Here is a 24,483-nt window from a genome sequence, read left to right on the forward strand (position 1 = left end):
CACACCCCTCAACAAAATGGGATTGTTGAACGAAAACATAGACATATTGTTGAAAGTGCCATGAGTATGCTTCATGACAGTCATCTCCCTATCAACCTATGGACAGAAGCCTTTCATTCTGTCGTGCATGTGATAAATAGGCTGCCCATGGTTGTTCTGGAAAATAAGTCCCCTTATCACTGTCTTTTTGGAGCTCATCCTAGTTATCATGATTTGCGTGTCTTTGGTTGCGTTTACTATGTGCATATTGATCAGTCCCTGAGAAACAAGTTTCAGGACAAAGCCCAAAAATGTAGGTTTGTGGGATATGCAGATGACTACAAAGGATATAGGTGTTATGATCCCATCAACAAACGTATCAGAATCTCAAGAAATGTTGTCTTTGATGAACAAAATTTTGATGACGGAGCTGATGCAACGAATATGCCAACTGAAGTTTACTATCCGTGGTTGAGTTCAGAACTTTTTGTTGACTCCAACGAAGCATGCTCCTCAGATTGTGTACAGCAAGAAGAAGAGAGTTTTGAAGACACTGGGACATCGGGATCACAGAATACAGAAGAAGTACCTGGCAGATACAAAGGCATTGTCTATTCTAGACAGAGACCGACAACATCAAGTCATTCAGATCATGTCTCAGACGGCAATCCGACTCATTCTCGTACTCTTGAGGTCAGAAAATCAAACCGCATACGACATCCCATTGACAGGTGGGTCAGCTATAACAACTTCTCATTGGATTTTCAACTCTTCTTAACTGCTCTCAATAAGGAAGAAGAGCCCACTATGTACTACCAGGCAGCCACTTCTACCAAGTGGGTAGAAGCCATGAATGATGAAATGCAAGCCTTGCATGAATGTGGAACCTGGGAAGTTGTTCCCAGACCACCTGACAAAAATGTTGCTGGATGTAAATGGGTCTACAAAATAAAGCACAAGCCAGATGGAACTATTGAACGGTACAAGGCAAGACTTGTGGCAAAAGGATTCACTCAAGAAGCAGGACAAGACTATGATGAGACTTTTAGTCCGGTTGTAAGAATGGGAACAATCCGAATTATTATTTCCATGGCTGTTGAACATGGATGGAAGTTGAGTCAGCTTGATGTAAAAAATGCATTCTTACATGGGGACTTAAAGGAGGAAGTATACATGGAGCAACCCCCTGGGTATCAAGAACAAAATTGTAAAACTCATGTGTGCAGGTTAAAAAGAGCTATCTATGGTCTGAAGCAAGCATCTCGCTCATGGTTTGATAGCTTCTTGCTAGAGATTCAGAAACATGGATTTTCACGTTCCATGCTGGACCACTCATTATTTATCTTTAGAAGTCAGACTGTGAGCACTCTGTTATTAATTTATGTCGATGATATTGTCATCACAGGAAACTCTGCGACCCACATCCAAGAAGTAAAAGATTTACTAGGTCAGAGTTTCAAAATGAAGGATCTTGGAGTTTTACGTTACTTTCTTGGCGTAGAAGTTGATAACCAGGCTCATGGCTTGACACTCACTCAGCACAAATACACCGTAGACGTTCTCAGCAAGGCAGGCATGCAGGACTGCAAACCTCTGGGAACTCCGAGTGTGCTTCATCAAAAACTTAGCTCTCAGGATGGAGATCTGTGTGATGACCCCACCAGGTATCGAAGCATAATAGGAATGTTACAGTACCTCACATTCACCAGACCTGATATTGTTTATTCAGTCAATCAAGTGTCTCAATTTATGCATGCGCCACGTACTGGACATATGGAAGCGGTCAAGAGGATCCTTAGATATCTGAAAGGGACTATTGGAGATGGATTGATATATTCACCACAGTCATATGGCAAAGATGAGCACAGACTCACTGTATATTGTGATGCAGACTGGGCAGGAGATCCTGATGAACGAAGATCTACATCAAGATATTGCGTCTTCATCGGAAAAAATTTAGTCTCTTGGAGCAGTAGAAAACAAAAGGCCATCGCTAGATCAAGCACTGAGGCTGAGTATAGATCTATGGCTGCTGCTACTACCGAAGTCACATGGATCAGGCACCTACTAACCGAAGTAGGAGAAAAGATTCTCATACTATGTGACAACCAAAGTGCTATCAACATGTCATTCAATCCAATACATCATAGTCGTAACAAGCACATTGAGATCGACCAACACTTTGTGAGACAGAAGGTTGAAGAAAAAGAGATTGAACCTGAGTTCGTCAATACTGAGAGACAAGTTGCAAATCTATTTACCAAAGGGTTAACAAAGGATCGTTTTTGGATGCTTAAAGGCAAGTTGTTCATGGTCCAAAACCATGATCAACTTGAGGGGGGTGAAAAAGGTGGACTCGATCCACGTCGATCCATGGATTGTGTACAACCATGTACACATATCCATAGTCATGTATTATAACCCACTTAAACTATCGGGTCTGGATACACCAGACCCGGATCCACATCATTGTGTTGTAACATTATAAAACATCCTTTAGGTCACGATTTTAAGTAATGAAAAAAAACGTAACAGCTGAAAGAAAACTTGAGTTTCTTCTTTGTCTCCCTCTCTCTTCCCCTCTCTCTTTTCTCTACAGGTGAAAAACCTTCAGTAACCACCCCCTCCCCTCTCTTCCTCCTCGTTTACCTTGTCGACAGGGGGCTCCGCTCCCCCTCTCCCTCTTGTTTTGCCGGCAGGGGGCTTCGCCCCCCTGCCGTTTGTCTTGTCGACAGGGGGCTCTGCTCTCCCTGTCCCTGTTGTTTTGCCGATAGGGGGCTCCGCCCCCCTGCCGTTTACCTTGTCGACAGGGGGGCTCTGTTCCCCCTCTCCCCCTTGTTTTTCCGGCATAAATTGCATATTGTTATGATTTTTGCATACGATGCATCGATGGTCTAAATAAATCATCACAGGCCTGGAGAGCCTTGAGCTTTGGTTTGCTATTTCTTTAATTGTGTCGCATAAATCACATTTATACCATGGTTTTAATTGTGTTGTTCTATAGTTGTCACGGGTGGTAGACCATGAAGAGTTGTGCATGCTGAATTGCGAGCTTATGGTTGCATGTTTATTTGCAAGCCTATGTTATTAATTTTGCATGTTGATTTGCAAATATAATTTTATTGTTTTATATTGCATTGTTTTATGTGGTTCCACGGGCGGGAGTCTCGTGATGGTTCTCGCAGGGGTAGATACGAGCTTTTGCCTTGTTTTTGCATGCTGAATTGCAAAACTCAATAATTGGCTTTTAATAAAAAGATAATAATTAAGAACAGTGTAATATATGTTCTGGAATATCCCATCTGGAGAATGGGGATCTTAAAGATTCGGTCTTGGGGAGACTGTGAGGATACAAAAACTTTGTGTGCTTTATTTTATCTCCTGAACCCGATATTGAGGTTCCTTTTCCTGGCCACGATTTTAGGGAGAGTCTGCCACTTTACCTGGAGGTGGTGTATTTTGACACAGCTGTTATTTTTTGTACCAAAAAAGTAGCACATGTGGGCGTGGGGTGTCCCTTGTGTCCCCCGACATTAGATGTCGAGGTCTAATGTTCTGATGGATGGTGTTGTTTCCTGATATCGGTCGAGGGCTAAGTTTGGAACCTAGTAATAAAATACAAATTGTGTATTAAGCTACCTTGGAAACCTAACTTGACCTCGGAGATTGTACCCGTTTGGTGTATCCGCGGACAACAGTAATTAAAAAGAGGAAATTTAAAGTTGTATGAATTTAATAAGGCATGCATATGGAAAAGGAAAACCTTAAGGAAAGATAATAAAGTGTTCATGCATTGCATATAAATCATGCATATTCTTGTTATGCATTACGACATGCATCTTTTATCTATTCCTTTAATTGTTGCATGTTGGTGAATGCATGTGGTTTAAGTTCTAATGCATGTTAAATATACTACTTACATTATGATTCATGTTATCGATGTATGTTATGCATGCTTAATAACTGTTTCACGTTGCATGAATGCTTACTTGAATTATGTAATTGTCATAATTGCATTCCTCTGAATTATTGCATGAATTTGTATCTATGGTTATGAGATATTTAAATGCTGCTATTGATGTTACCAGCTAATTAGCTTCTGATAAATTGTTGACTGTTGTAGTGAAATCTTTACTTATTTTTGTGTATACTGGAAATCACACATGGCACCCACATCACATACTTGAGACATGATATAGCTGCAAGAAGAATTACAGTAATTCCTACTTAGACAGTTGTAGTCTAATTCCTATCAATTTATCATCTTTCAAGTGAAGAGTAGAGTTTATGAGCGGCTGCGGGATGAGTCATCGGATCGAGATTTTGGATTTATTGCTCCAAGGATAGTTTGAGAAACTCTGATATTATTATTCATTGATAATGAAATGAAATAAATGTTTTTGTCTTGCTCCCCATTGTAATGTTTCGGAATACTTAACCTTATAGTATTTTTTGTTTCCGTTGTTATAAAAAAAATCTCAGAATTTGGGTTAAGATTTCGGAAAGTTACACAAGAAACTCAATAAGCAACTTCAGGAGCTTTTAGTTCATGGGTTCATTCGCCCTAGTGTGTCACATTGGGGAGCCCCTGTCTTATTCGTTAAGAAGGATGGGTCTTTGAGGTTATGCATCGATTATCGGATGCTCAACCAAGCCACGATCAAGAATAAATATATGTTACCACGTATTGAGGACCTTTTCGATCAACCGCAGAAAGCCAGGGTCTTCTCAAAGATCGATCTTAGATCCGGATATCATCAGCTCTTAATCAAGGAGAGTGATATTTCGAAGATAGACTTTCGAACTAGATATGGGCATTATGAGTTCACGGTTATGCCTTTTGGACTCACGAATGCCCCCGCGGATTTTATGGATTTATGAACAAAGTGTTCAGGCCTTTCTTGGACACTTTTGTGATCATATTCATTGACGACATCCTGGTATACTCGAAAAGTTGGGAGCAGCATCGAGAACATTTGAGCATTGTCTTAGAGACCCTGCGAAGGGAGCGCTTGTTCGTCAAATATTCCAAGTGTGAGTTTTGGCTCGAAGAGGTAATGTTTTTGGGACACGTCATTTCGAGGGAAGGAGTGTCCGTAGATCCTGCAAAGGTTGAGGCTGTGTTGAACTGGCAACAACCGAGAAACGTACGCGACATTCGAAGTTTTCTTGGATTAGCTGGGTATTACCGATAAATGTTTATAGTTCATGGAACCTTGTTGGAATTGTAATAAACTAGAAAAAAAATTAAGTTTGGATTCGGGTCGGACCCGAACCCGACCCTGACCCAAATGGGGGCACCGCCCTCGCACTTTCTAAAGACAGCGAGAAAGGGGGGGGTTCAAATACGAAACCCCTCTCTCTCTCTCTCTCTCTCTCTCTCTCTCTCTCTCTCTCTCTCTCTCTCTCTCTCTCTCGTCGGCGATGCCTCCGACGCCGCCACCTGTGACCCCCCCCTTGTCGACCTCTGCGTTGCCGAGCCAACCCATCGAGGACCCCTTCCTCCGGTGAGCTCCTCTCCGGCAGCCTCCCCAGGTACGCCCTTTCTCCCTCATCTTTCCGTTGCGCAGGGAGGGGTTCGAGCCGCCTCCCTGCTGCCCTAAATCACAGGGGAGGGGCAAAGCCCCCTCCCTACAACTCTTTTCAGCGAGGGAGGGGTTGAGCCCCTCCCTGTGTTGTGTTTGGTAAGGGAAGGGTCGAGCCCCCCTCCCTGTGCCACTTTTAGGAGGGGAGGGGTCGAGCCCCCCTCCCTACTCCTTACTCCCCGCAGGGTCACGGGAGGGGTCAAACCCCCTCCCTTTGCCCACTCTTAGCAGGGGAGGGGTCGAGCCCCTCCCTGCTCCCTATATCGGCAGGGGAGGGGTCGAGCCCTCCTCCCTACCTCCTGTTACAGCAGAGGAGGGGCTCGCCTCCCCTGCTCTCTGTTTCCTCTGTTAAGGCAAGGGAGGGGCCGAGCCCTCCTCCCTGCCTCCTGTTACCGCAGAGGAGGGGCTCGCCCCCCTCCTCTCTGTTCCCTCTGTTCGGCAGGGGAGGGGCACGACCCCTCCCTGCTTCTGTTACGGCAGGGGAGGGGTCGAGCCCCTCCTCCTTGCTCCTTGCTCCCTATTATGGCAGGGGACGGGCTCAGCCCCCTCCCTGCTTCGTGTTATGACAGGGGAGGGGCTGAGCCCCCTCCCTGCTCTTTGTGTTGGCAGGGGAGGGGTTGATCCCCCTCCCTGCTCGTTGTTTTGACGGGGGAGGGGGTTGAGCCCCTCCCTGCTCCTTGTTACGGCAGGGGAGGGGGCCAAGCCCTCCCTGTGCATCTTCGTTGTTTTTCGGTAGGCCGGGGCAAGCCCCCTCGCCTCGCTTTTCCCTGGCATCAGGCAGGCCTTCGTTCGTGGTTGACAGGCAGGGGTTTGACCCTGCCTTTCTTCTGCTTTGTCAGGCAGGGGCGCAACCCTGCCTGCGCTCGTTTATGAGGGCAATGATGCAACCCCCTATCTCCTCGGAGTCCGCTAACAGCAAGTCAGCAGGGGCTCGCAGCCCTTGCCCCTGCTTCTTGTGCTTATAGCAGGTGCGCATGTGCACGATGCCCCTGCCTCTACTTCCCTTACGTCAGGACGGCGGCAGTGTCCCTGACCTTCTATTTTTGGTATTAGCTTGCTAAGATTGTCACTTTTGCAGCTCGTGCGACGGATCCTGCTCGCGCTCCGCGACCCGAGCCGTCCATCGCTTACAGTCGCAGACGCCAGCAAGCTTGCAACTCTCAAAGGTAGGGTAAGATTGCACGGAAGACTTGGACAATTGAATTAAGTTCAATTAACTAAAAAGGGACCATTAAATAAATATATATATATATTTTTTTTTTATGAGTACGCATTTAACTCAAGGACGTGGTTTCGCGATCCTTGTCCTTTATTTTGTCGTTGCGCATCGCGCAAAGGTTCTGCGTTGCACTCCGGCTTACGGTCTTTACTTTGCCGTTACGCATCGCGCAAAGGTTTGGTGTTGTACTCCTGTTTACAGTCTTTACTTGCCGTTGCGCGTTGTGTCGAGGGTTTGCGTTGCACTTCTGTTTACCGCCTTTACTTTGTCGTCGCGCTTTGCACCTAGGCTCTTGCTTTTGCATGTGTTGGTATTGCCTTGCTATTGCAGATGACGTGCAGGTTCTTGCTCTTTGCGTATGCCTTAAATGCATCCTCGTGGAGGATGCAAGGGGCATTTACCACTCTCCCTCTTGCGACAAGAGTTCAGTCGGGAGCGAGCGACACATCCTCGTCTAAGGAGAGGGATACCTCGCAAGGATTCTGGCTCTTCGTGTGCGCAATCCTGCAGAGTCGACTTGATATTTTAGGCAGTTGCGCAAAAGCATCAAAGACTGCTCCAACTTGAAGCATTTGGAAGGATGTGACTGTCTGGTTCTTCTCGGCGTTTTGGCATATCTCGGGTGATCCCGAATTGGGGGTTCGAGCGAACTTCTTAGGGGGTGTTCTGTTGAGAAACCTGTATCCCGTCTATCGAGGCCGGTATCGAGTCATGCGAGACATGTAGATACCCCGATAGCGGATGTGATACGAGATAATCACATGCATAATGTTGGCACAAGGTACTGTTGTTTCAAAAGATAAAGTAAAGTTGATAAACTTTACATCGTTGTGAAACACTCCTGTTGAGGCTTCTATTGAGGAGTTATACCGCCTTCATCCTAGAGTACTTGTTTTCGTGTACGACACGTTTAGTACTGCGATGATCGGATGAGACGGTCGTGCGACCTCGAACAGCGCTAAATGCAAAATGCGGTAATCATATAAATGGCCTCACATTCGCCTCCACAGGCAAAATGCTCGAGTGGTTTAAAGACCACAGCATAGAATGGGTCGTTAGTTAAGCAACCCCTAACGTACATATTCGCTTCTATGTGTGTCAAGGGAGAGGACAGAGCGGTATAAACTCTAATGGACAGGTTGTTAACAACCACCCCACGGGCATTTGATCTGGCCTCCCCAGTCATTGGAGTTAGGGAAAAGGGGCTATATTAGTTAGCTCAACACTTCTGCAGAAGTTGGATGCGTCCATGGCACTGCCTCCTTTGGAGAATCCTCTCTCGGCTAAAGTCGTCCCTTTGAAGCGAACTCAACTAGCTATTCGGGTTATTGAAAATACATAGAATAACAGACGCCCGAACTAGTCTCAGTTGTTTCTACGTTTTGCCTGCGCTTACCCGCAGGCTAGTAATTATCGAAACATAAGGTTTGTTCACACTAGTCGTTCGGTCGTGAGATTCGCTTGCACCACAGATTCGCTTGCACTATTGATTCGCTTGCACTACTGAATCGCTTGCTTGCTCGGTAGTTCAGTATGTTTCTCGTTGAGCTGTGCACACCTCTCAAGGCGTTACTCTAGTTGGTTAAACTGCTTACGCAGTTCTTTGCGGAGTAATAAGGAGGTTCTCATACTAGTTAAATGCTTATAATAATAGCATTATGCCAGTTGCTACATATTAGCATGTGACTTGCTTTATCCTTTTGTTGAACTGTTTGGTGCTTATTGTAGCGTAGCACTTGTTGTCATGCATCTCTTATGATTGATGTGATTGCATACAGCTCGTACGCTACGAACTGGTGGCAACTAGGATTGATGTGGCTGCTTGTCTTATAAGCTGCTTACATATTATGATATAACTGTTGCCGTATGATTCCTTATGAATGGCTTGTGATGCAATGGTTTATGCCTTACGATTAATTTAATTACTTGTTGATGGACTGAGCCATTTTATGGTAATTGTATGTTTTACGAGCATTGTTATGAGTGCTCGTCTTATTCAGTTGTTTTGTTTGGCTGACGGGTAGAGTTAGTTACTCTTCGCCTATAGAATCAACTGGATTGCCATATCTGCGTGTTCTCATTTGTCGCTTACGCATGCTTTGAGGTCCTATTTGAGGATTGTAATGTTCCTCGTGGCAATAACACGATGCATAGGATTATATGCTTCTATGTGAAGTGATACGATGCATAACGCTGATATACATGCTTGTGCCCATGTTGTGGCTACTGACCCCGAGGCGGTCAATGGTCCAGAGCAGTCAATTAATGATGCATGTATCGCTGAGTGGGGTGTCTGTCGAGCACCTGATCTCCAAAGGATTATTTGCGAGGGCGTGTATGATCAAGACCAGGTACCCGGCTAGAGTGGTAGATTCTCTGTGAGGATGTACACTGTCCACGAACGGGTAGCCGCAAAGGCGGTGAACTCCTGTGAGGAAGTGTATGGTCCAAGACCAAGTATACCATCTAGGGCGGAATTCCTTTTAGGTTATACATTTCCTAGACCAGATGATCCGGCGTTGATCTTGTTGTTTGTATTAGTGACTATCGACCCTGAGAACGGTCATTTGTGTTGATAAGTGTATCGCAATCATTTTCATTGGATATGGCATTTGTTGGGGACCGGCTTCCCAAAGGTCGGCTTTCTGTTTTAGCATGATTACATGCAGGACTCAGATATGGGGATCAGATCGTTAGCGATTTGAGTTAGTGATCATGTTTTGGACCTTCTACGAAAGGGTGGGCTTTTCTGAGGAAGTATGACCCCTTAGTGCATCATAACCGGTGACAGTTAGCCGTGTAAGACTTTGAGAGATGAGAATAGATTAAGGTTGTTCAGGACAAAGCGTTTGTTAGAGGTAGTGAGCGACAAACGATGTCCTGATGGTGATTAGATGCAGAGATCTTGTTCTAGGAACGAGAACAAGCTAGTTGCGTGGTGGTCCACAGCCTACGATCAATTGAATCGTATGTTGCGTTTGTCAGTTGCACTGCTTACTTGCTTTGAACTGCTTACTGTTTGCACTGCTTACTTGCTTTGAACTGCTTACTGTTTGCACTACTTACGCAGTTGCACTGCTTACTTGCTTTGAAATGCTTATTGTTTGCACTACTTACGCAGTTGCACTGCTTACTTGCTTTGAACTGCTTACTGTTTGCACTACTTACGCAGTTGCACTACTTACTTGCTTTGAACTACTTACTGTTTGCACTACTTACTCGCTCGCACTACTTATTCGCTCGCACTACTTATTCGTTTGTACTACTTACGTGTTTTCACCATTCACCTGCTTGCATTGTTTACCTGTTTAACTGCGTAACATACTAAATTAAATGTACTTAATTCAGTTTCTTGTAGTCTATGTTGTGCACCTACTAGTTTTTCGCGAAACTAACCCATTCTATGGGTACAGGTGATGATTAGGTACTCTACGGGCGATGGCGCGATTGCAAGATGGCTTAAAGACTTCTTCTTCCTGCTATTAGCTCGCGTCCTGCACGCTATGGGTTTGTATCGGATTTTCCTTGGGATATCTGAATCTTGCGAGTTTTGGTTTTTTTAGCTAACGTGCCCAAAGTTGTCAGTTTGCCTTATGATTCTTCAAAAAAAAAATCTTCCGCTGATTTCATAGACAAACTTTGAAGGAAAGAGATATTTTTAGTCTCTTGCCTGTTTTTCTGAAAAGGTTCGTAAGTTTGAAATTTGGGGCGTTACAGAAATAACGTGTGATCTTGTGTTTTGTTTTACCATATGAAGTGATACAATGCATATTGCTGGTATATATGCATGTGCCCATATTGGTGGCTACTGACCCCAAGAGCGGTCAATTGTTCGGAGCAGTTGATTGTATTGATGCATGTATCACTGTGTATGATATCTGTTAAGGACCTGATCTCCAAAGGATTATCTGCGAGGGTATGTATGATCAAGATCTGGTAATCGGCTAGAGTGGTAGATTCTCTGTGAGGATGTACACTGTCCACGAGTGGGTAGCCGCAAAGACGGTGAACTCCTGTGAAGAAGTATATGGTCCAAGACCAGGTATACCATCTAGGGCGGTAATTCCTTGTGAGGTTGTACATTTTTCAGACCAGGTGATCCGACGTCGATCTTGTTAATTATAATAGTGGCTATTGACCCTGAGAGCTGTCATTTGTGTTGATGCGTGTATCACAATAATTTTCATTAAATATGGCATTTGTTGAAGACCGAGTTCCCAAAGGATTCTTTGTGAGGGTATGTATGTCCAAGATCTGGCGATCCGATTAGAGCGGTAGAATCTCTATGAGGATGTACATTGTCCAAGAGCGAGTAGCCGTAAAGACGGTGAACTCTTGTGAGGAAGTGTATTGTCCAAGACAAGTATACCATCTAGGGCGGTAATTCCTTATGAGGTTGTACATTTCTCGGACCAAGCGATCCGACGTGGATCTTGTGAATTTTGATTACCATAAAAAGTTATGGTGAGCTGTGATGATCTTCTGAGATTGATATTAATAGTCAATTATGAATTTATAGATTTGGTGTTTTGTTATAGGATGATATCATGCAGGACTCAGATGTGAGAATCAGATCTTTATTTGATTTTAGATCATGATCATGTTTTGGACCTTCTATAGAAGGGTAGGTTTTTCTGAGAAATTATGATGCCTTAAGTGAGTCATAACATGTGACAGTTGGTCGTGTAAGGCCTTGAGAGATGAGAATAAATTAAGGTTGTTCAGGACAAAGAGTTTGTTAGATATAATGAGAGCGACAAGCGTTGTCCTGATAATGATTAAATGTAGAGAACCTGTTCAAGGAACGAGAACAAGCTAGTTGTGTGATAGTTCATAGCTTACGATCAAATGAGTCGTCATGTTGTGTTTGACAGTTGCACTGCTTACTTGTTTTGATACGGCTTACCCGTTTAACTGTTGATCTGCTTTAAACTGCTTAGCATGCTGAATTAAATGCTCTTAATTCAGTTTTTTGTAGTCTCTCTTGTGCACCTACTAGTTTTTCGCGAAACTAACTCATTCTATGGGTACAGGAGATGATTAGTACACCACTGGCGATGGCAAGATGGCAAGATGGCTTCAAGACTTCATTTTTCCTGCTATTAGCTAGTGTCCTGGACGTTTTTGGGTTTTCTCACGGGTTTTTCTTTGGATATCCGAATTTTGTACTTTTTGGTTCTTTTAGCTAACGTGCCCAAAGTTGCCAGCTTGTCTTTCTAAATTCAACAAAAGAATACTCTTCCGCTGATTTCATAAACAAACTCTGAAAGGATAGAGATTTTTTCTAGTCTCTAGCCTGTTTTCTGAAAGGTTTGCAAGTTTGAAATTTTGGGGTGTTACAATTAATCATTATGATTTATTTGATCGTAAGTTGTGAACTACTACGCAATAAGCTTGTTTTTGTTCCTTGAACAGGGTCTCTACATTTAATCATTATCAGGACAACGCTTGTCGCTCTCACTATATCTAACAAACTCTTTGTCCTGAACAACCTAATTTATTCTCATCTCACAACTATCACCTGTTATGACTCGCTTAAGGCGTCATACTTCTCAGAAAAACCCACCCTTCCATAGAGGTCCAAAACATGATCTAAAATTAATAAAGATCTGATTCTCACATCTGAATTCAGCATATAATCATGCTTAAACAAAAAGTCAAATCTATAGATTCATAAGTGGTTATTTCAATCAATCTCAGAAGATCAACACAGCTCACCATAACTTTTTATGGTAATCAAAATTCACAAGATCCACGTCAGATCGCTTGGTTCGAGAAATGTACAACCTCATAAGGAATTACTACCCTAGATGGTATACCTGGTCTTGGACAATACACTTCCTCATAAGAGTTCACCGTCTTTACGGCTACCCGCTCTTGGACAATGTACATCCTCATAGAGATTCTACCGCTCTAGTCGGATCGCCAGATTTTGGACATACATAACCTCATAAAGAATCCTTTGGGAACTCGGTCTTCAACAAATGTCATATTCAATGAAAATTATTGTGATACACGCATCAACACAAATGACCGCTCTCAGGGTCAATAGCCACTATTATAATTACCAAGATCAACGTCGGATCACCTGGTCTGGGAAATGTACAACCTCACAAGGAATTACCGCCATAGATGGTATACCTGGTCTTGGACCATATACTTCCTCACAGGAGTTCACTGTCTTTGCGGCTACCCACTCGTGGACAGTGTACATCCTCACAGAGAATCTACCACTCTAGCCGATTACCAGATCTTGATCATACATACCCTCGCAGATAATCCTTTGGAGATCAGGTAGTCAACAGATATCATACACAGTGATACATGCATACATGCATCAATACAATCGACTGCTCTGAACAATTGACCGCTCTTGGGGTCAGTAGCCACCAATATGGGCACATGCATATATACCAGTAATATGCATCGTATTACTTCACATGGTAAAACAAAACACAAGATCACACGTTATTCCAACAAGGTTCCATGAACTATGAACATTTATCGCATGCTTTCAACATTTCTTATCATGTGACATTTCAATGACATTACACAGAAGCATATTATACTATGCATTGTATCATTGCCACAAGGAACATTGCATTTCTCAAATAGGACCTAAAAGCATGCATAAACAAAAAATGAGTTCTATACACATGAGAAGACGCAGATTGCATAATATGAATCAACTAAACATCAACATATGTAACTCCTATGTAGTTCAATAAATTTACATAGGATTCAAGTTATATGCGCAAATATTCAGATCATTGCATCATCATATGCATTCACGATTCTTATCTCAAAGCACATCGCATTCGACCTTTCTAGCATGTAACTCACGCACATATCTTCAAGACATTTTAATCAAATATTCATGATACTTATCAATCATGTTATACAGGTATGATATATTCACACAAACAATCATTATGCAATCTTCTGCAATACAACTATATAGTCGTGACGTGTCATTTACCTGCATAAGCATCATAATCATAAGAAGCTCGGAGACACCAAAGTCATACGTAATTTCATCGATAAGCTTTTACTTGACAAAAAATACGTATCCAAAACACACGAAAGTTTTATGACCCATCAACCAGTGTGAACAGACTTTATGTTTCGATAATACTGGTCTGCGAGTACGCGCAGACAAAACGTAAAAACAACTGAGACTAGTTCGAGTGTCTATTATTCTATGTATTTTCAATAACCCGAATAACTAGTTGAACCTGCTCTTAAGGGGACGGCTTTAGCCAAGAGAGGATTCCCCAAATGCAGGTACTTGGCAACGGATGCATCCAACTTCTGCAGAAGTCCATGGGATCTACCACCTAGGATAATGTCTGGTAGTCCCTTCCCCTAACTCCAATGACTGGGAAGGTCGGATCTTTGCCCGTGGGGTGGTTGTTAACAACCTGTCCATTGGAGTTTGTACTGCTCTGTCCTCTCCCTTGACAGACTATAAGAAGCGAATGGGTGTGTTAGGTGTTAATTAACTAACGACCCATTCTAATGCTGTGATCTTTAAACCACTCGAGCATCTTGCTTGTGAAGGTGAATAGTCACAATTTTATGTGATTACAGCATTGTGCATTTAGCACAGTTCGAGGTCGCACGACCGTCTCATCCTATCATCGCAGTACTAGCATGTAGTGCATGACTACAAGTACTCTAGGATAAAAGGGGTATAGTTCCTCAATAGGATCCTCAACAAAAGTGTTTGACAAAGATGTAATGTTTCTCAAACTTTACTTTTGACATTACTTATCTTTTGAAACAACCAATAGCTTGTGCCAACATTTGGCATGCGATTTTCTAGAATCTCATCCGTTATCGGGGTATCTATATGCCTCGCATGACTCGATACCAACCTCGATAGACGGGATACGGGTTTCTCAATAGAACTACAGCTAAGAAGTTCGCTCGAGCCCCAATTCGGGGTTACCCGAGATATATCGAATAGGCGAACAGAACCAGCCAAAACACATTCTTCCAAATACTTCGATTTGGGCAGTCTTTGATGATTTTGTGGAGCTCCCTAAAATCTCAAGTCTACTTTGCAGGACTGCTCACTCGAAAAGTCAGGATCCCTGCTAGGGATCCCTTTCCTTAGACGATGATGTATCGTTAAGCTCCCGACTCAATTCTTGTCGCAAGAGAGAGAGCGGTAAATGCCCCTTGCATCCTCCACGAGGATGCCTTTATAGCACGTGCAATGAGCGAAAACATGAGCGTCATCTGCAATGGCAAGGCAGTAATGAAACATTTGCAAAAGTGAGAGCCTGGGCGCAAAGCACGATGGCAAAGTAAAGACCTGACAGAAAGTAAAGGACAAGGACCGCGAAACCGCGTCCTTAAGTTAAATGTGCATTCGTATAAATCTATATGCATATATATTTATTTAATTGTCCTTTTTAGTTTATTGAACTCAATTCAATTGTCCAAGTCCTCCGTACAATCTTCCCCTACCTTGGGGAATTGCAAGCTTGTTGGCGTCTGCGGGTATAGGCGATTGACGGCTTGGGCCGCGGAGCGCGAGCGGGATCCGTCGTACGAGCTGCAAAAGCGACGATCTTAGCAAGCTAATACCAAAAGTAGAAGGTCAGGGGCACTATCGTTGTCCTGACGTGAAGGAAGCAAAGGCAGGGGCATCGTGCCCCTGCGAACCTGCTATAAGCGCGAGAAGCAGGGGCAGGGGCTGCGAGCCCCTGCTGTCAGTAAACTACGAGGAGGCAGGGGGTTGCACCCCTGCCCTCAGAATGCGAGGGCAGGCAGGGCTACGGCCCTGCCTGACAAAGTAGAAGAGAGGCTGGGGCAAAGCCCCTGCCTGTCAACATCGAAGGGGAGGCAGGGGGCTTCGCCCCTGCTTGACAAACATGCAAAGAGGCAGTCGCTTGGCCCCTGCCTGATGAATACGCAAACAGGTAGGGGGCGAAGCCCCTGCCTGAGGCTAGAGAAGAGGGAGGCAGGGGGCCTTGTCCCTTGCCTATCGAAAAACAGCGGAGGTAGGGGCGATGCCCCTGTCTAAAGATTAAAAAGGGCGCAGGGAGGGGGCTCGACCCCTCCCCTGGCCAATAGGGGAAGCAGGGAGGGGCTCGACCCTCCCCTGCCGTCAAAGGGAGCAGGGAGGCGCTCGACCCCCTCCCCTGCCGTAACTAGGAGCAAGGAGGGGCTCGACGCCCTCCCCTGCCGTAACAAGCAGCAGGGAGGGGTTCGACCCCCTCCCCTGCCGTAACAGGGAGCAGGGAGGGTAATCGACCCCCCTCCCCTACCGTAAAAGGAAGCAGGGAGGAGGTTGGGCCACTAGAAAAAGGTGAATAGTGTTTCGTGTCTGGATCCTGTACCAGACCCGAATTCACTATTCACCTGCCCAGACTCGAGTTCATTCCTGTGTAAGTGTATAAGTTTGTTTTATATTTGTATCCGGGTTCGGATATTACACCAAACCCGACCCGACCCATTGTGTATACTTAAGTATATTAATACAAACATTAGGTCACGATTTCTTAAGTGAAATCATGACAGTCGCAGTCGATTTTTTCATTCCTCTTCTCGTCTCTCTCTCTCTCTCTCTCTTTTCTGTTTTCTCTCTCTTAATGCAGGTACAGATGAAAATCTAACATGGTATCAGAGCGTAGATCCATCTAGAGGCAAAAAAAAAGGTTCTGGCTCGTGACAAAGATCAGGAATTTGAGGTTTTCGCTTCTCTCTCTCTTTTTGTTCTCCTTCGTCTCCTCTTTTTCTGTTTGTCCCTCTTTCTGAAACTTCCTGTGTACTCCCTTTATGAATCTGTGATTCACGTGAACCCTATTCACGTGAATCAGATCGTGGATTGACAGCAGCATTTCACGTGAACTGGTTCACTTGAAGCATCAAATTTTTCCCATCCATTAAACTCGTGAATTGATTCACGTGAGACATTAAATTTATCCCTATTAATTATTTGATTCTATTTTATTCTACCTTCTCCAAAGTTTATCTTTGTATATTCGGATGCTATAGTGTTTCTCTTGATTCCTTCTGTTTGCTGTGCATTATAATCCTTGATCATTCTTTACTGTACCAGCCAAAAAAAAGGGGGGGGGGGGGGAAGGGATACTTAACGTATGATTTTTTTTTGCGTAAGTCTTCTTCTAAAGTTCAAGTTCCTTCATTATCTGAATTTAACAATCTGTGATCCTCTGACAGTTGCAAAAAAAAAAGTGTTGGACGAGGGTTGAACATTTCTATTGATTCTTATTCTCTATGGATCCCTATCACTCTCAATCAAATCTTTCTTCAAGTTTTCTCAACCAGCTTGTTTCTGAGAAATTGAATACCTCAAATTTCTTGATCTGGAAGAGGCAAATTATTCCTTTCATAAGGAGTCAAGGTCTCTTAGGCCACCTGGATGGAACCACTCCAGTTCCACCAGAATTTATTACGAGAGAAGAAAAAGATGATAAAGGGGCGAGTTCAATCGTGTATGTCAAGAATGTTGAATTTCTCAATTGGGAAAGAAAAGACCAACCAGTTGTTGCATACATCACATCAACCCTGTCTCAAGATATCCTTCTTGTCATTCTTGACAATTGTACAGCTCTACAACTCTGGGAACGACTGGTTCAGACGTATTCGCAGGTTTCTCAAGCAAGAGTAGTTTTTCTAAAAAGAGAATTTCAATTGTTAAGAAAAGATTCCATGACCATCATGGAATATTTGAACAAGATAAAGGGCATCACAGATCAGCTTGCAGTTATAGGGTGTGCCGTTAGTGACAATGACATGGTACAACAAACCCTGAGTGGATTGGGATCTGACTACAATATGATAGTCACTTCACTATTGTGCCTCCCTGTTCTTCCTACCTTTGATGAGCTACGAGCCAAATTGATCCAGTATGAAATGACTCTGAAGGGATTCTCTGAAGAATCTCATAATCATCCAAATTCTCAAGAAGTGTTTGTTACAGAAGTGATTTATGGTAGAGGACGGGGACGAGAAGGACAAGGGCGAAGTGGACACGGAGGGCGTGATTTACTTCCCACTCCAAACATGTTTACTCATGCGCAGGGAACAAGATTCATCCCTATTTGCTTTCTTTGTAACAAAAAGGGGCACATCAAGGCAAATTGTTGGCATAATCGAGAGAATAAAGGAAAGAGTCCACAGATAGAAACCAAGAGAAAGTTCACAAATACCAGAGACAGTAGAGAGATTAAAGATTTGCTGATATCTGCCTTGTCAGAGTGAAAGTTGAAGCAGAGTGATGAAGGCACTTGGTTTGTCGATTCCGGGGCAGCGACTCATGTGACAGGCGATGCAGGTAAAATTTCTAATCCTATCCCTTATTTTGAAAAAAGTAAGATTGTCACTGGAGATGGATCCCACCATCTTGTTTCACATGTTGGAAAGAGTGTCATTCTCATGTCACATTCCACTCTTACTCTTTCTGACGTTCTTCATGCTCCTGACATTAAGAAAAATATTGTCTTCGTCTCCAAACATATTGATGATAATAATGCTTCAGTTGAATTCACTCTCTTCTCTGTGCAGGTCAAGGACCTACGCACGAGGGAAACATTCGCTGAAGGAAAGAGACGAGGCAACATGTATGTCTTTGAAGAAGCTCCATGTCATGATGTTCGCTCTTCTCACCTGATTTCGAAGCTTTCATCAGAGTCGTTTTCATCCTCTTCTGCTAGTGTTTTTAGTATCTCTGAATATAATAAGTCATTCTTATGGCATAGTAGGTTAGGACATTGTGAGAGTCATTTTATTAAGAAACTTGTTTCTAATAATCTCATTCCAAAAGAAAGCCTTAATGGGGATGAGAGCAGTCATAAATGTTTCAGTTGTCTTTTATGCAAGAGTCATGTATTGCCTTTCCATTCCATTAATAAGAGAGCTTCAAAACCTTTTGAGATTATTTGTTCTGATGTATGGGGACCCGCCTCAATTGTCTCTGGGTCTGGAAGCAGATATTATCTAATCTTTGTTGATAGTTATTATCGATACACTTGGATATATTTCATAAAAAATAAGTCAGAAGTCTTCTCTTTGTTTCAAAGTTTTTTTTCTTTGGTCAAAAACCAATTTTCTGAGTCTATTCAGTTTTTCCAATGTGATGGAGGTGGGGAATTTTCATCCCGTGATTTTATTTCTTTTCTTCGAAATAACGGAATAGGAAGAAGGGTGTTCTGCCCTCACACTACTCAACAAAATGGGATTGTTGAACGAAAACATAGACATATCGTTGAAAGTGCCATGAGTATGCTTCATGACAGCAATCTTCCCATCAACCTATGGACAGAAGCTTTTCATTCTGTCGTACATGTGATAAATAGATTGCCGATGGTCGTTCTGGAAAATAAGTCTCCTTATCACTGCCTCTTTGGAGCTTATCCTAGTTATCATGATCTGCGTGTTTTCGGATGTGTTTGCTATGTGCATATTGATCGGTCCCTGAGAAACAAGTTTCAAGACAAGGCCCACAAGTGTAGGTTTGTGGGATATGCAGATGACTACAAAGGATATAGGTGTTATGATCCCACCAACAAACGTATCAGAATCTCAAGAAATGTTGTCTTTGATGAACAAAATTTTGATGACAAAGTTGATGCAACGAATATACCAACTGAAGTTTACTATCCTTAGTTGAGTTCAGAACTTTTTGCTAGCTCCAGTGAAGCATGTTCATCAGATTGCGTGTAGCAAGAAGAAGAGATGTCTAAAAACATTGAGACGTCGAGGCCACAGAATTCAGAAAAAATACCGGGCAGATACAAAGGCATTATCTATTCTAGACAGAGACCGATAACATCAAGCCATTCAGATCATGTCTCAGTCAGCAATCCGACTCCTTCTCACACTCTTGAGGTCAGAAAATTGAGCCGCATACGACATCCCATTGACAGGTGGGTTAGCTATAACAACTTCTCCTTGGATCTTCAATTGTTCTTAACTGCTCTCAATAAGGAAGATGAGCCCACTATGTACTACCAGGCAGCCACTTCTACCAAGTGGGTAGAAGCCATGAATGATGAAATGCAAGCTTTGCATGAATGTGAAACTTGAGAAGTTGTTCTCAGACCGCCTGACAAAAATGTTGTCAGATGTAAATGGGTCTACAAGATAAAGTACAAGCCAGATGGAACCATTGAACGATACAAGGCAAGGCTCGTGGCAAAAGGATTTACTCAAGAAGCAGGGCAAGACGATGATGAGACTTTTAGTCTGGTTGTAAGAATGGGAACAATTCGGATTATTATCTCTCTGGTTGTTGAACATGGGTGGAAGTTGAGTCAGCTTGATGTAAAGAATGCTTTCTTGCATGGGGACTTGAAGGAGGAAGTGTATATGGAGCAACCCCCTGGATATCAAGAACAAAATTGTAAAACACATGTGTGCAGGTTAAAGAGAGCTATCTATGGTCTGAAGCAAGCATCTAGGTCTTGGTTTGATAGCTTCTCACTAGAGATTCAGAAACATGGATTTTCACGTTCCATGCTGGACCACTCATTGTTCATTTTCAGAAGTTAGACTATGACCACTCTGTTATTAATTTATGTCGATGATATTGTTATCACAGGAAACTCTGCGGTCCACATCCAAGAAGTAAAAGACTTACTAGGTCAGAGGTTCAAAATGAAAGATCTTTGAGCTCTACACTATTTTCTTGGTGTAGAAGTTGATAATCAGACTCATGGCTTGACACTCACTCAGCACAAGTACACCGTGGATGTTCTCCGCAAGGCAGGCATGAAAGACTGCCAACCTCTGGGAACTCCAAGTGTGCTTCATCAAAAACTTAGTGTCCATGATGGAGATTTGTGTGATGACCCCACCAGGTATCGAAGCATAATAGGAATGTTACAAGATCTCACATTCACTAGACCTGATATTGTTTATTCAGTCAATCAAGTGTCTCAATTTATGCATGTGCCACGTACTGGACATATGGAAGCTGTCAAGAGGATCCTTAGATATCTGAAAGGGACTATTGGGGATGGACTGACATACTCACCACAGCCATATGGCAAAGATGAGCATAGACCCACTGTATATTGTGATGCAGACTAGGCAGGAGATCCTGATGAACGAAGATCTACATCAGGATATTGCGTCTTCATTGAAAGAAATTTAGTCTCTTGGAGCGGTAGAAAACAAAAGGCTATCGCTAGATCAAGTACTGAGGCTGAGTATAGATCTATGGTTGTTGCTACTGCCGAAGTCACATGGATCAGACATCTACTGACTGAAGTAGGAGAAAAGATCTCCCACACTATCTTGCTATGTGACAATCAAAGTGCTATAAACATGTCATTTAATCCAGTACATCACAGTCGTGCTAAGCACATTGAGATTGACCAACACTTTGTGAGACAGAAAGTCGAAGAAAAAGAGATTGAGCCCGAGTTCGTCAATACTGAAAGACAAGTTGCGAACCTATTTATGAAAGGGTTAACAAAGGATCGTTTTTGGACGCTTAAAGGCAAGTTGTGGATGGTCCATAACCATAATCAACTTGAGGGGGGGTGAAAAAGGTGAATAGTGTTTCGGGTCTGGATCTTGTACCAGACCCGAATTCACTATTCACCTGCCCAGACTCGAGTTCATTCTTGTGTAAGTGTATAAGCTTGTTTTATATTTGTATCCGGGTTCGGATATTACACCAAACCCGACCCACTGTGTATACATAAGTATATTAATACAAACATTAGGTCACGATTTCTTAAGTGAAATCATGACAGCCGCAGTCGATTTTTTGCATTCCTCTTCTCGTCTCTCTCTCTCTCTCTCTCTCTCTCTCTCTCTCTCTTCTGTTTTCTCTCTCTTAATGCAGGTACAGATGAAAATCTAACACCCACCCCTGCTAAAGATGGTGCAGGGAGGGGGTTCGACCCCTCCCTTGGCCACAGGGAGCACAGGAAGGACTCGGCCCCTCCCCTGCCAAAAAGAGACGCAGGGAGGGGGCTTGACCCCTCCCCCCCCCCCCCCCGCCCCCCGCCAAAAATGGCACGCAGGGAGGGGCTCGACCCCTCCCCTGCAAACAGAGGCATCGGGAGAGGGTTGGGCCCGTCCCTCGCAAAACACATCGCAGGGAGAGGGTTTTTTCCCTCCCCTGCGATTTAAGGCAGCAAAGAGTGGGCTTTGCCCCTCCCTTGCGATCGAAGGAGGCAGGGAGGTGGCTCAGCACCTCCCTGCGCAAACGGAGAGTGAGGGAGAGAGAGACGAAAAGAAAAGGAGAATAAGGGCGAGGGGAGTGTACCTGGAGGTCGTTGGAGGGAAGGTCGCCGATGTGTGTTGGCAGACGAACAAGAGGAGGAGAGGCGATCGCTGCCAAGTGGAGGGCAGTGGTCGATGCGTGGGGGAGGGGCTCGCCAAATGTCCCTCCCCCTGCGTGTTTTATCTTTAAAACACGCAGGCAATGAGCGATGAGGCGGTGAGGCGGTGTCCGACCGCCTGTCTCCTTTTGGATCCGGGTCGGGTCCAAATCTGGATCCGACCCGGGTCCAACAAATTTTTTTTACAGATGGTTTTACAGTGTCTGCGTACCTACATTTTTTTGGAATTGCAGTGTCGTACCCTCCGAACTCATACCTGCACCCACACCCACACCCGTAACCAGGTGACAGAATTTAACCAATCAGGTCAGATTCATTCTTGTTTGATTGGATTTAGAGTCGGGTTTGGGTTCTTAACACGATGTGATGAGGCTTTTATGCACATTCAAAAGTAACACACTAGTTAGAGTTGAGCTTGAGATATAAGGCAGGAGCAACCTTTGAAATAGGCAGAGTAACCACCCACGGTCTAGAATCATCTTAAATAGCAAGTTAGGTTTGTCAATTGAACCTTCCAGAAATAGCCGATGGGAGATCAGTGGGACCCACCTCCTTGGCGCTCCAACCTCAATCAAGGCTCTATGGAAGTTGTGTAGCTCTTTTTAAGGCTCTCTCTAAAAATGAAGCTTGGAAGTCAAGGGAGAGTCTATTTCTGGAGTCTCTAAAAGTGAGAAAAATAGAAATAGAGATGAGTCAGATGGGACCCACCCTGGGAGGCATCCTCCCCTATTTCTGGAGTTCATCAAAAAAATGTGTAGAGGACCTTGATGGCTCTCCAAGAAAGGAAAATTGGAAGTCTAAGGTGTTGGCTAAGAATGAAGTGAAGACCCCTATTTCTGGCTAGGTCAAAATAGGTTTAACTAGATTTAGCTTTGCCTACTTTAGGTTTTATCTAGTTTTAGATTCAGATTTATTATTTGTAAGTTTTTGATAAATGTGTAGAAAGTTTCTTTGATAAACTAGAAATGGATCTGACCCAAAACCGTCTACTTAACTGGATCTTGGTTCTGATTCAGTTTTCATTTTGAGAATGCGGATTGATTTTTTTATATTTGAGTCAGAATCCAAAAACCCACTCTGATTAGGACATGTCCGATTAGTTGGATTTTAGAATACCTACATCCAACCTGAAACAAATTATGAATCGGTAATAGCTTTTTGTAACACCATAAATGACTAAAATTACTGTTCTACACTTTGGCCAATTATCCTTAACAGATGAAATAGTGCAATATTTACAATGGCATAGTTAATGCTATAAGGTTTGATGGCTGAGTAAACAACAATCATGCCACTTATATGCTCCTAACAAGTTATACAAGAAACAACATGAAGATGAAAATCTATCATGGTAGAATAGAAGCAATTGATTTCCCAAGAGGATCAGTTAGTAGAAGGAAAAGGAAAGAAATACCTGAAGTGCATTCTCCAAAGAGTCCATGTAATGCTTCGTTGAAGTTCCACTCTGCAGGTTTTGGATAAAATCCTTGTTTATAATTAATCAAATTCATAGAAATACTCCAGTATCTCCTCATTAGAGCAGTAACAGTGTAGGCAAGGTTTAAATACAAACACAGACCCCACACTTATGCTTGATAACAAGTGAAGAAAAGCTGGCACATAAGGATGTTAAGAAAATAATAAAGTTCATAATCTATTGCTGTAGGTGAATAATAAAATCATCAAAACGCAATGAATAGTTTAAAGCTACCAATTTTTAATACTGAAATTCATGAAATTATAGGGTCTCACCTTTCTCCATAAATTAGAAAGTAATCAAATCCAAGAGAACCCAAAGATGTTTATAGGGAAGTTACCAACTAAAGAACCATCTGAATTATAGAAAAGGTACGAGGCAAGAGACATAAGGGCATACGTGCAATGAACTAGTTCATATTCCCCCAGATTAAAGTAGACAAATTTAACTGGAAACTCTATAGGCAATTCAAATAGAGGCCCTTTGACTTCAACATATATTATTAAGAGAACATGACTTACCACCAATTCAACCTTCTGATGAATAAATGCCCTTGCCTCAAAATCCTGAAATAGAAGTGCTAGCAAGCTTATAATTGAGGCATTTGCTTAAAAGACCAACTTCTTTAGAAAACGAAAAATAAAAACATTGGTTTGTACAACTTACTTGAGGGTATATGTTTCTATTGTACATATCAAGAATATAAATCCTCCCTGTAAGAAAGAACATATTATTCGTGACAAATAATGAGAAAAATTGTTCATATCAGCATGAACACATCATAAGGCACAAGAGATTACTGTCATTAGCAAAATCCATCTCATGACCATTTCCCTGATGAGCATCAAGATCTATAATCATCACCCTTGATAAGATCAAAGAAAAATAAAA

At 43.0% G+C, this 24,483-nt stretch overlaps 1 protein-coding gene across 2 annotated transcripts in view; it reads right to left on the reverse strand.

The window, feature by feature from the left end:
* LOC149829956 (histone deacetylase 2-like) overlaps nucleotides 1-24,483 on the reverse strand; it is a 149,387-nt gene that overhangs the window by 101,134 nt on the left and 23,770 nt on the right. For both annotated transcript variants that reach the window (XR_016433606.1, XM_090015657.1), the window contains exons 7-10: nucleotides 24,393-24,457; nucleotides 24,259-24,305; nucleotides 24,114-24,158; nucleotides 23,530-23,580 (exon numbers count right to left, since the gene is read on the reverse strand). Coding sequence is in view for 1 of the 2 variants with exons in the window: in XM_090015657.1 (XP_089871783.1) it covers nucleotides 23,530-23,580; nucleotides 24,114-24,158; nucleotides 24,259-24,305; nucleotides 24,393-24,457 (208 nt within the window). In the remaining variant the exon portion in view is untranslated. The remainder of the gene's footprint in view (nucleotides 1-23,529; nucleotides 23,581-24,113; nucleotides 24,159-24,258; nucleotides 24,306-24,392; nucleotides 24,458-24,483) is intronic.

This window comes from Nuphar pumila, chromosome 8 (assembly GCF_984573655.1).
Source record: "Nuphar pumila chromosome 8, dmNupPumi1.hap1.1, whole genome shotgun sequence".
NCBI lineage: Eukaryota > Viridiplantae > Streptophyta > Magnoliopsida > Nymphaeales > Nymphaeaceae > Nuphar > Nuphar pumila.